Genomic DNA, 15,872 nt, shown 5'->3' with positions numbered 1-15,872 from the left:
AAATATGGATATTGTTTTATTTAGGCCTTGAAATATATATTCTGTTCAAAGGTTTAAGTGTCCTATGCACTAGGAGCGATGGAAAATGATTTTCTCAGTCAGTTAATAACAACACATTGTTTTGAAAAGATTTGAAACAAGATAACAACACATTGTTTTGAAAAGATTTGAAACGTGTAAGTAAAAAATTGCGATTGTATTAGACTGGTCGTATTGTGATTAATATTTATACCAGTGCATGATTGCTACAACATAGTTATCCAGTGTTTAATTAACAGCTGTGTGGTGTTTGGGTCTGTGGGACAAATTTTGTATGTTAAAGAAAAATACAATTAATTACTTTTTCAACCTGAGACATTTTGGCCCTTGGGTCATCTGCACAATGTTAGTGTCATTCATTATTTCAACACATTATTTCGATACACTGTAAAAACAATGTGTTATGGCTGTATTGTTTTTTAACCCATTTCAGTTGAGGGACCATTGGGTGAGTAACAATAATATGAACACCACACAAGGGATATCTCCTCCTTCTCTTCCATAAAAAGAGAGAGAGAGAGGAGTACGAGTAGAGCAATTGACAGCAATAAAAAAAAAACAACAGGGTAAAACAATCCTGTCATGTTTAACTCAGCGAACGGACCATCAGGAGTGTTCATTTTCCTCGTTGAGTATTCACATGTAGGTCTACTCATGAGATATGGAAACGCTCCTGGTTAGATTAGCATGTGAGTCACACAAGTGATTCACTTTTACATTTCAGGGGCTTTCCGTTCACCAGTCACAAATGGACACAATCCACCTGGACGTTATAACGACTGAGATGTTGTTTCTGTATCTGAAGCGGTGTGTAAGACACACTATCTGGCATACCATGTTATGGGATGTTATGGGGCAACTGACCCAACTGCTTTTCTATGTCCAGGAGGAAGAAACATTTCATACAATTTGGACACGAAGCGTGTATTAACTCGTAAACACTGATTGTATCTAGGCATTTTTGAATGATTTCAATACAATGAAATGGGTAAAACATATTGTAAAGCAAATGCATGGATGGTATGATTAAAATTGGCAGAAGCATCCCTAACACTTGGGAATCATTAGGCAAAAAAAAACTCGTACGTTTGATTAATTCATGTTGCGATGTTCGGGATGAATTTGAAACCAGCCTGGGGCAGCACAAACACGAAGTACAAATTCAACAGTACCTTTAACAGCACATTTTAGAGAGGTATGGCTTTTTCAAGGGAATAAATACAAGTATAACAATTTAATCTCGAAATATAGACATTAGAAACGATTGATTTGTTTTTGGACGGTAGCAATCCCTCTTGCTTTGTCGAGGAGAGTTTAGGTATCCGGATGGGTTTGCTTTGGAAGCAGGGCAACTGTGTGTGTGTGTGGCAACGTGTGTGTATGCGTGTGTTTGTGTGTGTGAACGTCTCTATCTGCGGCTCTATCGGCGTGAGAAGTTAGGTGGGTGGCGGCCCGTTGGTATAGCGCAACATCGGGTAGAAGGAGCGGGCAAAGTTGTTGGCCAGGGTGCAGCTTTGGTCGTTCTCGGTGAAAGGCACCAGGCAGGCCAGGACCAGCAGCAGCAGCAGCAGCACGTGGAGGGGGAAGGCGGCGCGCAGGACCCGGTAGAAGAAGGAGCGCGGTGGCGACGGGTCCCTCTTCTCCTCCCTGCGGACAAGAGAGGGGAGGGGGGACAGCATTGAGCAGTGCGCTCCTCTCCCTTCGGCGCCTTTTTTCGTAGTCGACAAGACCTCACTCGCACACGCGTCCATCGTCAATGGATACCGCAGACGCTCCAGTGGGTACTCCGGTCATTTGAAACGAGTATGACAGGGATAAAAAAAGAAGAAAAAAAAAAAGACAGAAAGCTTGCTAGCAAGTTGGATGTAGCTATCGGGCTAACCGTTTTGCCCTTAGCACAGTACAGTACCTTCTGGTGTCTGTGGAGCTTCTCCTGCTCTGGTCGTCTTCTGGAGAGCCCTCTGCAGAGCCTCTGCCGGCTCCGTCCTGGGCGGCTCCGTCCTGGGCGGCTCCGTCCTGGGCGCCGACCCCCCCCTCAGCACGGGGCAGGCACACACCCTCTGACTCCTGCAGCAGACACAAATGAGGCAACGTTGGGTCAACATCCTCTCACTCGACGTAGGACGCCGATGGAGCACTCGGTTGAGCTGATACAGCCCAGCAGGATTCGAGATTTCCGCCAAGATTACGTTCGTATGTCGATGGACAAATCGACGTTTTACGGCTCGGGGTGGTTTTGAACTCTCGGGGATTCCTACGTGACCCGTCGTTCGTCAAAGAGCATGGATGGTACGGTGTGTGTAGAGAGGAGGCGCTGGCGCGCGGTCTCACCATGCGCTGCCGCAGCGTGCCCAGGTCCTGGCCCACCTGTCTCAGCAGCAGGCGCAGCTTGTTGGCCGTCACGTGGAGCTTCTCCCTGGCCTCGTCGCTCTCCTCGCCGCCCCCCTCCTCGGGCTGGAGCTCCGCCCACAGGCCCTGCAGGGAGGCCGCCTGGGCCTGGCGACCACGCAGCTCCTCCTGCAGACCCTGCCACCGGGGAGAGGGGGGGACGACGCAAGAGACACGTGGAACGGACCTTAGTACCTCCTGACAATGTGAACTCCATGTGCCTACATGACCTCACCGTTCTAGTACTTCAGTACTGGATATCCATGAGTATGGCTGTTTTGGACTCATTTCCCCAGACGCAATCAATGCTAGATTATTTCCTTCTCTTACGGTGAGTGTGTTGTGGTGCTCGAGGAAGGCTCTGGGCAGGGTTTCGGGGTGCTGGATGTCCACGGCGTAGCGCCGGCTCTCCGCGTGGGCCAGCCACAGGAGCAGGGAGTGCAGGGTCTGGTGGAACTCCTGTGGGGGTTTGGAGACAAGTGGGAACGTGAGGGGTGAATGTCTCATTGACTGGAACTCAGTGTGAGGTACACGTTCACATATTTCACAGTTTGAGTTGGACCTAATGGAACTCATTTACGGCCATCGATGTGGCGAGTTTCCAACGACTTGAATGTGTATGGATTTTTCCCATCAAGAACGGGCTGATGAATCACATCCCACTTCACGAGTGAGACGTGAAATCAGTGCAGTGGAGGGGTTTCCAACAGTCATAAGCTGTTCATCCTCTGCGGTGTGTGGTCACGTCTGTTGTCCTGAGGGTCGAGTCTCCCGCGAGCGCACGTCTCACCTGAGAGCGCATGAGCGTGTGGCGCAGGCTGCTCTCCCACTCCCCCAGGCGGGCGCAGGCCCGGGTCCAGCCCTGGTTCATGGTGCCCAGGCTTTCCTGCAGCGTCTGGGCATCCCGCCCCTCGTGGGTGCCCCCCTGTCCTCGCGTCCCCAAGTTCAGCGAGAGCATGACAGCCTTGTAGCGGGTGAAGTCCTTCTGCATCTCCTGTGGGTTGGGATTGAGACGAGCGTATGTTACATTTGAGTGTTTTGGATATCATTGTTGAGGAACGTGTTCCAGCACCCTCCTGAAAATAGTAGTCCAGTCTTTGTTTAGAAACAGCTCCTACCTTGAGCTGTTTGACCCTAGCTTCCAAGTCTTGGATACCAGCCGACGTGTCTGACCGCTTGAGTCGATCCAGTTCAGGGTTGACCCGTCCCAACCAGGAAGTGATGTCACACAGGTCAGAGGTCAGCTGCTGCTGATCCCGAGGGCCTTGCTGCCCTTCGCTCCTGGCTTGAGCCTGGAGAAGCTCCCAGCGCTCGATCACGCCTAGGAGCACACACACACACACACACACACACAGAGTAGAGTCCAAAGTAAAGTCCACATAGTTCACTTGACTGACTGACTCGAGGTGTGTGTGTGAGAAGCCTGCTTCTACCTGACTGTTTGTCTGCCACCGTCAGGCTCGTGAGGCCCTGCTCGTCTGGCTGTTCCTCGTCGTCCAGGATGAGAGAGACACGTTTCACACTGTTCAGGCTGCCGCTGCACTCAGACATGAGACGAGACTGGAACACACAACAAACCCTCTGGTAAAGCGGGGGGAAACACACGCATGCCAACGCACTGCACCGTCGCGGGTCCGTGTTTACACACAGCATGAATTACGTTTTGTATCGAATAGAATATAATCGAAAGTAGGAACGTTTGACAACAATAATCAAGTGTTTGAAATGTGTGGATTTATGGAAAACATAACGAAGAATGCCTTGAAGGCAAGATTTGTTTTCTTTCTTTGTTGGCGGGGAACGCGGACCATTCACTCGTAACGATGTTCCATTTCTTGAAGCGACGCGAGGGGAATTGCAATTTGGATTGAGGGAACATTCAGGCATGGCATTGGAAGCAGCGTTCCCCTCTGAGTACGACCGACCAGGGGGGTATTCCAGGTAGCAGGTTTAGTGAAAACTTTGAGTTGTTTAACCCTGAAAAGAGGCTTACTCCGAGGTTTCCGTTCCAGAAAGAGAGGTAACGAAACCTTTTGGTAAGTTTCCATGGTAACTTACTCTGTGAAACTAACCTGCTCGCTAGAAGGTTTTCCATGCCAAACTCTGCGTTTTTATCTATCCCCTCCCTCTTTCTGAGCCTGATAGCGTTGGCAGACTAGGGATATCCTTTCCTGGTTCAGCCAACCGATCTCGAACAAAATTTAATTCGCTTAGTTATACGCCGGGAGAGGATTTTAAGACTGCGATTCGATGTGCTTTAATTCCCTGATGAATACCTAGGTTAACGTTACCGTTTCCCGTCACAATCTGTAATGTATTTTAGCAACATTGTCTGCCCTTAGGCCAACATCGCTAATGTTACTCGCCGTGGACGTGCACTCAGAACTGACCAAATGCTTTTTGGCACTGAAATAAAGACAAATAATTGAAATTGTATTTGGTCTTCTTCATTGCCTACAAATAGAAATCTAACAATGAGTATGTTTATTGGCTATTGTTCCTATAATTTACATGATTCACCTGTGACCATGTACCATCCTGTAACTGGTGTTTCAGCAAATCTATTTCAACATTGTAGGGGGTCAATATTGGCCAAACAACTGAAACTAATTCCCCTATGGTTTGAAGTAAGATGGGAAACTGAACAGTGTATTAACATTAACCAAATAATGCCAATACCAATGGAATTACAGTTATTCGACTCTATGGGTTAAATCAGAGCATGAATGGTCCAAGTAAGGTTAAATAATATAATAATTTAATCATATTGCAAATGAATGAAATCAATGAAGGTTAACTCTTACCTACTCTACCATGATTATTGTAAACTAGAGATAGAAAGCAAGAGGTGAGGAAGGAGTAGGACAAGCCAGAGCTGAGGAGAAGGTCTCAGGAGATCAAGAATCCACAGATGCTTCACAATTCCTTTTATACCCAAAACAACTAATAACACCACAATCTTGACCCTTACTTATCAACATGACTAGCAATGCCACAGTAAGTTACACAATGATGTGTGAGAGCCATCAAGTTGAGACTCCATCCAGTAACTCCAGATTTTACCATATGAGAGGTGGGGGCAGGTTGATAGCCTTACAGGATCAGCCTTTATTCTTCTGCCCTAAGTACACCATCTCTTGGTCAAAATAAAAATTCAACAAATTCAACAATTAATATTGATATAGATTATTGTTTCTACAATTAACATCACCTGTTACATGCATCCTCCTGTAACTGGTGTTCCAGTAAATCTTTTTCAAGATTATCCTTTATTCTTCTACCCTAAGTAGGCCTACACCATCTCTTGGTCAGTTTTTGGCAATTCTTCATGAGGTGCAATTTGTACAACTCATTTACTTGTAACTGGGAATACATGGGATTGCATTACATTTCACAGTTCCACATGCAGAATTCACCTGCCATTAAATGAACATATCACTGTATACTGCATCCATGCTCTGTTCAACAGGATCAGAATGTGCAAATCGTTTTTTATATTCATTATTCTCATAATGTCAGTGTAACTGACAATTCCACACAAGCCTGTAAATAAAAGTACATGGGGAGAGAACTACCAGTAGCTACCATACATAATTCTCTGCATCCATTTTCTGCGGCAGCAGTCAATGTCTCTTCGTCATCTTAATCATCATCGTCATCATCCTTTGATGAAAATATTAAGCAAATTACCAGAACTGCATTTTTCAATCTACGTAATATAGTCAATATAGCCAAAATACAAAAATTCCTGTATTTTGTAGCAATTCAATGAGGGGATCCCTCATTGAATTGCTCCTCCCAAGGTTTCTTCAATTTTTTCTCCTGCAGTGAGTTTTTCTGGGAGTTTTTCCTTGTCTTCCTTGAGGGTTTAGGTTGGTTGAGGGGCAGTTCTATGGGCGTATGTGAACCCCTCAACATGCTTGCGTGTAAAAAGGGCTATACAAAAACATTTTGAATTGAAAAGCATTCTGTTGGGGGAAACTGCTATTACAAGTTACAAGGCACCAATTGATATTTACTTTGTATCATGTCAATATATGATTAAAACCAAGATGACTTCGAGGCTACAATCACAAGCGCATAGCTTAAGCAAAATATGTCTTACCTGTTTGTAGTATGTTTTTATATTTAATATAACATTGAACATGCTATTTTAGTCTCCCACTTTTTCTTCTGTAATATTAACGGTATGGACTGGCTATTACATCAAATGTATGCATTGACTTGGCAGTTTGTCTCCCACGCCAATTGTATACGCTGCTACAGCCGTGTTGCTTTTTTTCCGTAATATGTGCTCAGATTGAACACAAAATAAAACTTATATCTGAAGTGTGGTGAAGTAGGACAAGTTTTTTTGTTGCTGGGTGCCATGGTTGATCCCAGTATCGGAGCTCCATTGATGTTGGCTTTTAATAGTTCTCATGCGCGCGCTTAACTCAGAGTTGACGTACTCCGAGTTGAGTTAACAAATTCAAATCAGCTTTTCTGGAACCGAGTTTTCAGAGTTTCCAATTTTAAAGTAACTCAACTCAGAGTTCAGGGTTAGACTCAGAGTTTGTTAAACCTGCTACCTGGAATACCCCCCTGAGCATTGGATACACGTCAACGATCAGTCGTCTTGGCGTGCGGCAGTCCTGTCATGGCCCATAGGGGGGGGGATAGACTTACGTAGCCCTGCTTGAAGGGGGTGCTGGTGAGGCCTGGTGAGGAGTCAAGGTCGTCTTCTGCGTCCAGATAGAGAGATTTCCTCTCTTGGTCTCCAGCAGAAGACCAAGCTGCGGACTCTGGGTTGGTCGTGGACCTGCCTGGAACTGATATAAGTGGTAGACACACACACACACGCACGGACACAATCACCCCAAACAAGCAAACACAAAGTGAGAGGACGTCGAAAATCTTCCAGCTGATGTTGAAAGACAACACCCTGGGATGAATAAATATATAAAAGCATCGCCTTGCCAACCAGACAGCAATTTCTCACCGGCTCAACGCTCTTTCAGCATGAGACAGTTCTTTCCAAAAACATTTGTTCAAAACAGCGTAATTAATTTGAGATGAAATCATAACAGCAATTCAGGTGCAGACATTGAATTCACTCCCAGAAGCGATTCCTTACGATCCCAAATGAGACCCAATCAGAGAAGCAACGGCCCATTATCTCGTGTTATCTCCTGTTTGTGCCATATATCAGGGGGTAGACAGCAAGGGGAAGGTTGTGGCATAGCAGCGGGGGAGGGTTTTAATTGGATCTGGCAACCCTGAGTTGGTTAGGGTCATCTTATCTGGCAATCCCATGTGAACCCTGTCACAGCCAGTTAGGTGTGGAGCGAGACCAGCTCTCAGATCAGAGTTGCGTAGACATCCTGCAGAGGGGTTTGTTAATGTAAGTGTCTGTGTGTGCTCGTATTGGTGTAGGTGGATTTGTTTGTGTATGCTGCTGCGGGTGTGTGTACAGTACGTGTGCTGGTGCGGGTGTGTGGGTGGGACAACAGATCCACTGGAGAGCAAGGTCACTTGGTTCAAGCCGGAGGAGGTGGATGGGAATCAGAGGAAGGGTGGGACAGTTAATAATTGATGGAATGAAGGGAAGGAGGAGAAGAGAGAACAAAAGATGCTGGGGTGAGCCCAGAAGACAGAGCCAGGAGAGGAGGATGAGAAACAGAGAGTGAGGGGCCAGGCACGGCTGCGTGACATGAGTGATGGTGCTCAAGCAGCATGTGAGTCTGTTAGGCCATTTGACCGGGAGCTTGTTTACTGTTCCCATGGTGTGGAAGCCAAACAACAGTAAAGCTACACATGGGGCGATCGCACCTTCGGATTAAAAGGTGAGTCATGCAGAACGGGAGGCGGAGGCCAGGTAGGGTGCCTACCGGAGTCGGGGGGTCCTAGTGCCTGCCCTGTGGCTTGGACAAACGCCTCAGAACTCTCTGTCTCCTCTACATCTGGAGGGCGATAGTGGTTTATGAGGGGGAGAGAATATTTGAGAGCGTGGGTATGTGTGGTGTGTGTGTGTGTCAAGCGACAGTGCTTGTCACGCACTTGTGTGCTTGCGTTTTTGGGTCTGTTGGATGTTTTACCTGACAGGGCACTGAAATACGGCCCCTCTCCCTCGCGGTCGTCCTCATCATCCTCATGCGACGAAGACCCTCCCACATCCCCCGTGTGGTCCCACTCCAGAGGGAGAGAGTCCACACTCGCCGGGGTCTCTCGGCCCGAGCGCTCCAGGGGAGGGGCTAACAGGTGAGTGGGCGTGGCTGGGGTGCTTCCCGGACCCCGCCCCAGCCAGGGTCGGCCAACCAGCTCACAGCTCCCCTCCAGGGAGGAGTCAAACAGTTCAAGCTCCTCAATGAGAGTCTGAGGAGAGGAGACGAGAGGAAGGCTTCATTTTTTGTTTTGAATAAACTGCGAGAGGACGGACATAACCAACAGACATAGGTAGCACACTTTTAACCAATAGTTTGTAACTAGGCCATTTTAATTCCGTCAAAACGTTGAGTAAGTTAATTTAGCAATCCTTTTCTTTTGCTAAGTGCAATCAGCAACGCTAACCCAGGCACAGTGCTGCTGCTTCACCCTGACAGGTAAGTACGTAAAACTGAATTATAATGAAACCAATTTGCCCTACAGGTTACAATCAACTAGCTTGTTGTTCATTAAAATAGAAAACTGTGGTTGTTAGGCGGCTCTACCCACTTGAATCTCGTGCACTATTTGTGTGTCGCGTTAGACACAATTAAACACAAAGAAAACACAATAAAAACCCGAATAGAAGCCTGAGAGTGCTGAGAGACTGACGGGGGGCTGCGTGAGGCGCTGGTGGAAGCGGACCACCCTGCTGAACACCTCCTGGCAGTAGGAGTGCAGCTCCTCCAGCTCGTCCTCGATGAGGGCCGCGTCCAGAGGGGCGCTCCTCTGGATCAGGCCCTCCCCGGACACGATCAGGCCGTCGATGCGCTCCGTGTTCAGGGTGATGTCCTTCTGGAAGCTCTGGGAAGGGAGGGGGGGGGGGAATGGGGTGAAGAGGGACAACATAGTGGGAGGGAGGGAGGGAGGGGGGGGGGTGTTTAGAAGGGTCGAAACCCACTGAAAGCGCGGCAGGGGAGCTGTGTTCACAGTGCACGTGCGGTTCCCCGGGGGCGACTGGGTCGGCGTCTAACGACTGCGTGCGCATGCTCGTGTCTGGGAGCATGTGCGCGTTTATATCACGCCCCCCCCCCCCCCCCCCCCTTAAGCGTGCGTCCCGGCGCGTCGGGCTTACGTTGAGCTGCCGCATCTTGTGGTGCACGTCGCTCTCGGAGAAGTGCTCCACGTTGGTGAGCTGCAGGTCCAGCTCCGTCAGCCACACCAGCATGCTCTCCCTGGTGCCCTCAAACTCCTCCCTCTGGCCGGTGAAATGCTGCTCCGCCCCCGGACAGGACGGGGGGAGAAGGGGGAGAGAGGGAAGGAAGGAGGAGGGAGAAGTGTCGAAGAGTGACGTGCAAGGGTAGGAAGGGGGGGGGGGACAGTGGGGAGGAGGGGAAGAGAGATTGGGGGGTGAGGGGAGAGGGAGGGTGAGGGAGGGTGAGGGAGGGTGAGGGTAGTGGCGCAGGGGCAGAGAGAGAGGCCAGAGGTGAAGGAAAGACCACAGAAAGAAAGATAAACGTTTCAAGACGGGAAACGATTTGTCTCTGCTTCGCAAAAAGAAAAACAGGAAGGGCGGGAAAGCTGCGGACAGCTTATGTAACAGAACGTTCACATGACACCGACCTTTAGTCTGCGCAAGATGGCCCCCACTCTCCTAGCCAGCGTGTCCCAGCGATGGTTGCCTTCGTGGACCATGACTTTGAGCTTGCTGGCCCGGTCAGTGCGGTTCTCTCGGGCCAGACGGCGGTACTGGTTGTTGACCAGCTCCAGCTGAGTCAGGCGCTCATGGACCTGCCTCTGGAAACCCTGAGACACAGTAAGTAGGTCGGAAGGAGAGTCAGCGAGCAGCCTTGTACATTTTTCTGTCGCGTTAACACGGTCCAAGTCAAGTACCATGTAGTCAAACATGGTAAAAAAAAACAAAAAAAAACATTGTCATTTGAAACGTGTTTATTTTCAGACACTTCATGACTTTCCAAAACTGACCTCAAACTTCTTGAGCTCCTCCTTGGCGACGGTGTAGAGGACCCCGGAGGACTTGGGGCTGGCGGCCGTCCGCTCCGCCGTCTTCAGCCAGTCGTCGAAGCGCGAGTAGTCGTCCAGGAACTTACACCACAGCCTCCACGTCTCCTCGATCCTGCACGCCAGAGGGACACATCCCGGGGAGGATGAACGTTTAAGTTGCGCGATGAGGAGGAACGTAACCGGGAAGAACCACGCGCATATTGAAACACACTTTGTGTTGATGCATAAAGTCTCATTTCTATTTCTATTGAGTAAAATCCGGTTGGAGTTATTCTTGACAATGGACACACGGCCATATTTGAAACCATATTCAAATTCAGTTGCCCTAAACGAAAGCCACATTAGACACATTAGGTGTTTACACACCAAGAGCACACGTTCCCTACACGCTCTCTGCGTGTGTGTGTGTGTGTGTATGAGTGTGCGTATGTATATATATATGTATATATCCAACCTCAAGCGTCTCTCCAGCGACAGGGCACAGATGCTCCTCCAGCGCTGGTCCAGGCTGCGGGTGGTCTTCTGGACGGAGTCGCTCGCTGTGTCGCTGCCGCAGGCGTCCTCGTCGCGGAGCAGCACGTCGCACAGCGTCAGCACGGACGCCACGCCCTCCGTGTGCTGCTCGATGTCCCTCTGCAGCTCCTGGACGCACAGGCGGACAGGCATGGCGGTGAGGCGGAGAGGACGACGACAACGGGAGGGTCGACCGCACAGGGAGACGCACGGAGGATGAATGCCCCCCCCTCCAGACTCGCCCCAAAACAATTTTAGGCAGACAGTTTTTAATAATTAATACAGAGCAACAATAAGGCGCTGAAGCACGACGGGAAGATAGAGAGGGAGAGAGGTGAAGAAAGGAAGAGAGATACAGGAAAGTGAGCGAGTCAGCAAAGCAAAGACTGAAATTAATAAAAATGTATTTTTTTTAACTCAAAAACAAGAAAGAGGGGCATGACAGAGAGAGAGAGAGAGAGAGAGAGAGAGAGAGAGAGAGAGAGAGAGAGAGAGAGAGAGAGAGAGAGAGAGAGAGAGAGAGAGAGAGAGGGAAAGAGAGAGAGACAGAGAAAGAGAAAGAGAAAGAGCAAGAGAGGGACAGACAGAGGAAGACGACACAAATAAATAAAAAACTAGAGAGAGTGCCCGATAGACAGAAAACAGGTACAGACACTTTTTTGTTCTGAACAAAAGGAGCTGCTTTTAGGACGACCAGAACGACCCCGCGGCTCTGTCCACTGGAGGACCCAAAACCGGGCATCCCAGGAGAGGGGCTGTGGCCCTCGGACCCACCTGCTGCTCAGCCAGCCTCCTCTGGATCTCGTCCTGGTGAACCACGCTGTAGGTGACGGGTGTGGAGAGGTCGGCCTCCACGCGGGCCAGCCAGGAGCGCAGGTTACTCATGTTCTTATCCAGCTGCTGCACGGTCACCAGCGTCTCCTTCAGCTTCCTCACCCTGCCGGCACACACACCGCCGCGAGTTAGCGCACACACACACACACAGGGACAGACAGGCACAGACATACACCCGGGCCGAGATGTGTATGCTCACACACAAAAACACACTTACACACAAAAGCACAATAGTAGCACTAAACCAAAGTTAATATCAAAGCCTTTAAAGAACAAAACGACAAAGCAGTGGAATTTAGTTTGGTCCTTTTCTCCTTTACTCAGTCAACTACAAGCTTCTAGAAACTTTTGTAGCCCTCGTTGCCCACAATTCTCAAGCTCTAATTTCCCAGGTGTCCCTCTAGCCTTCAAAGGAAACCCTGGCAACCGAGCCACCCAATCCCGAGGATCCCCCACCGGTACAAAATACACTACCATGGCAACGCTAGCGACATAAAAGCCCCTCTCAAGAACAGACTGAGTGTCTTGCGTCTCAGGGGGTTCAACCTTTCTTCCACGTGTACATCTGCTCGGCCCTGCTCACCTCACGGACCGGGTAGAGGTAAAAATGCCGGAAACTTTCTTTGTAGCCAAGGTGGCAGCCGTGCGTGTGCGTGTAAAACAGGTCATTGGAATGGCCACTGTGAGAGAAAGAGAGAACGTGTGTTTGCGTGCGTGTCATGCACCTGTCCTTCTGTTTGGGTGTGAGTGCGTGTTTTTGTCTCCAAACCACCACACGAGCACCCAGATGCAGGACAGACCGGAGTCTGCACTGTTTGTCCTTTTTCACTGCGTGTGACAACCCAACAATGCGCAGTTACATGGCTCAGCACCAAGACCAATAACCCTGGCGACCCCCCCCCCTCCCTTTGCTGGGAGACAGTATCAGAAGAGAGGGATGGATGGATGGATGGAAAGAAAAAATAAATTGCAAAGATAAATCTGAAGAGAAGCAAAGCTTGAGAAAACGCGGTTTCTCAAGTGTTTGTGCTTGGCAATTTTAGCAACATCAGTCTGTACACCATCTCAATGTGACTCATGGCCTATGAGTGTCGTTTATTTGGGGATTCCAAAAAGCCAGCCTGTGTTTTGTTCAATTCCGTTTTGAATTCAACCTAATATGACACATGCATGATAATACAACCCATCAATTCCTTCATATTTATTTTTTCCAGAAGAATAAAATCTGTTACCAAACACAAATCCTAGAAACAAAATGGTGCTCCACTCCAAGTATGTAAAACAACACCTACTCAACTTTATAAATACCCACTGCTGTTCCTTGTCTTGACTAAGCACTGTCGTGTGTGACCTCACATCCAGGAGGATGCCAAGTGTGACGCTGCTCCAAGGACCCGCCTTTGAGGGGCCCTTTTTGTTTAACCTCCCGCCTGCCAAGTCAGGTGCCACCAGAACAGAGTTGTGACGGCTGTTTTGTGCTCTAGCAGGGAGTGGGGGATTAGTATACGCTCTGCTTGTATGGGTGACAGATACCGAGACACACCGGATGACATGACAGCATTTGTTGTGGGGAGGGAGGGGAGACAGCGTGGTTTCATTTAGCCCTACCGCTAGGCTAACTCGCTAACAGATGTCTGTAGGTTTACTGTACCTTGAGCGCCGGCTAGCGTAGCAGGTTAGCGGCCATGCTAACCTGCGACCGCTGGCCCGTCGCGAGGGCCCCCCTTTTGCGTCACAGTTAATGTGGACTGACAGATACAACCCCCCCCCCCGTCCTCCCCTGTCTCCCATCCTCCCCTGTCTCCCATGCCCCCGTCCTCCCCTGTCTCCCATGCCCCCGTCCTCCCCTGTCTCCCATGCCCCCGTCCCCCCTTTCGTGTGTCTCCACTCTGGGGGTGTGGAAAGGGAGTCCACACCGGAGGCCATATGGTACAGTCCGTGACACCAGTCACATTTGAGGGGGAGGTGGAGGCGAGGGGGGGGGGGGATAAATCCCTGGACTGTCCATCTGTCTGCCAGTGGGCGGAGTCACCGGGTAACATCACAATGGCTTAACGTATAGAACTGTATGTACAGTCCGAAAAACAAAGGACGTCAACACAACAGCTGCAGAGCAACACGAACACGTCTAGCCCACAGCAGGGGCCGCAGCTTCTGGTTCCCTCACTGAAAATAGGGGGTAATTACTACTTCATCATCTGCGTTCTCAGCATACATGCCTAAGAAGGCATACCAGTTCTAAAGCTCATTAACGTATGACGATAAAGGATAAAGACAAGTCAAACTGACAAAACACGAAATAACCAATGAACACACCAACCAAACAAGCAAGAAACCAAAAACCACAAAGACATCAATCCAACTGTATTATTAAGATGTCTCCCCCCCCCCACCCCCCTCCCCGCCCCTCCCAATCCCTCACCCCTGTGTCCTCCTGTGAGGTCCGCACCAAAGCTTGCAGTCAGGGCCCATTGGCGGTGCACACGGAGCGCGCTCCTCACCTGGCCTCGATGTGTTGGAAGAGGGCCTGCCAGCGCTCGCCAGCGTCCCGCAGCGAGCCCTGGACCTGGGCCTGCCTGGCCTGGTCGCCTGCCGACATCAGCTGCTCCCCCAGGCGCTTCAGGTGGCTCTTGTTCTCGCTGAACAGGTCGATCTCCTCCATGCAGTCCTGCGGCGGGGAGACGGCACACGCTCGAGCACGGCTCACACTTTCACACGGATATCTGGCCTGCCGTGGCTTTATTTTGATTTTAAATGATGGCAGTTGAGTTAACACCCATGTTCACAGGATTTGAATTGACAGCATTGTGAGTATTTCAAAATCTTAGGGAATTTGTGAATCTCCGTCCTCCTTAGTCGTGTCATAAATACAGATTTTACTTACTCAAAAGTATGCTATTACATTTGTCCAGATAATCCAAATGCTAAAGAGGTTCGAGACCGTTATTCAACCCCCCCCCCCCCTCACCTACACCCACACACTCCACTCTACATTCTCTCAGCACACATATTGGGGTTCAGCTCTGCGAGGTAATTGGTGCGTTTTTCGCTTTGATCCACAGTCAATGGTTTCAATGGGCCAGTTCGACAAAGGGCCATTTTTCCATGGTTGTTGTGTGGTTGCCTCACCTCAACACGCACACACTTCCAAAACTCTCACATTCATTGTCCCCGTAAAAACTGGACAATCACTTCTTCTCGGAGTAGAAGCAAGGAATGTCATTGTAAAGGCTCATTGTTTTGGTGAGAACAAAGGGGATTGGACGACATCCCGGTGCGTCCTACATAACGCAGTGCCTGTTTGTTCCTCTGCTCACATGGTCATACTGCCGCTCTAGGTCTGTGACGTACAGACTCTCTAAGGCCTACTAAACCTACTTAGCTCAATGTCAGGCTAAATGTCGCTGTTTGAATACAAACGCAGTCAAATGTCAATTCGGTAAATGGCGATACTGTACAATGATGTGACACGATGGCCTAATGAGTCATTAGTAATGACACACCAAGAGAAAGGGGTCACTAATCGGCCCGCGTGAATCTCCCTCAGCTGGGTTGACCTTTACCTTCTTCAGCTTCTCCACCATGTCCTCGATGCTGAGGTCTCCGCTGTGGGCCACCTTGTTCTCCATCTGGGCCAGCCAGTCGCTGAGCTCCTTGTTCTTGTCGTTGAAGATGATCCAGGCGCTGAGGCGGTTGGCGATCTCCTGCCTGCGCAGGGACACCTGGGAGGAAAGACAAAAGAACGAAAGGGAAGACAGAGGGAAAGGGTGAGTGTCTGCCGAGGGGTTCCGGGAAGCGTTCTTCTTCATTGGTTCCACAGTGTTGTGAGATCTTCCGGATGTCTGTAGGACATACTGTATTCCCCGGTGGTCTGGGGTTCAAATCAAATTTTGGGCAAGTTGTTGTGCTGTTGTGTCTGTGCCTCCCATGCCCACAATCTGAAACAGCCG

General features: G+C 49.5%; 1 protein-coding gene across 1 annotated transcript in view; it reads right to left on the bottom strand.

Moving 5' to 3' along the window:
* LOC134025216 (nesprin-2-like) overlaps window positions 1-15,872 on the bottom strand; it is an 87,722-nt gene continuing 71,850 nt past the window's right edge. Inside the window, 18 exon segments of the mRNA XM_062468114.1 lie at window positions 1-1,686; window positions 1,949-2,106; window positions 2,371-2,565; window positions 2,758-2,886; window positions 3,218-3,421; window positions 3,546-3,748; window positions 3,861-3,987; window positions 7,096-7,238; window positions 8,298-8,369; window positions 8,505-8,781; window positions 9,223-9,414; window positions 9,686-9,823; window positions 10,174-10,356; window positions 10,537-10,687; window positions 11,030-11,217; window positions 11,863-12,025; window positions 14,424-14,590; window positions 15,486-15,644. Of these exon segments, the coding sequence (XP_062324098.1) occupies window positions 1,476-1,686; window positions 1,949-2,106; window positions 2,371-2,565; window positions 2,758-2,886; window positions 3,218-3,421; window positions 3,546-3,748; window positions 3,861-3,987; window positions 7,096-7,238; window positions 8,298-8,369; window positions 8,505-8,781; window positions 9,223-9,414; window positions 9,686-9,823; window positions 10,174-10,356; window positions 10,537-10,687; window positions 11,030-11,217; window positions 11,863-12,025; window positions 14,424-14,590; window positions 15,486-15,644 (3,060 nt within the window). The 3' untranslated portion in view covers window positions 1-1,475.

Source organism: Osmerus eperlanus, chromosome 8 (genome assembly GCF_963692335.1).
Source record: "Osmerus eperlanus chromosome 8, fOsmEpe2.1, whole genome shotgun sequence".
Lineage (NCBI taxonomy): Eukaryota > Metazoa > Chordata > Actinopteri > Osmeriformes > Osmeridae > Osmerus > Osmerus eperlanus.
Note: the sequence above shows the minus strand (reverse complement) of the source record. Positions and strands in the feature narration are given on the sequence as shown.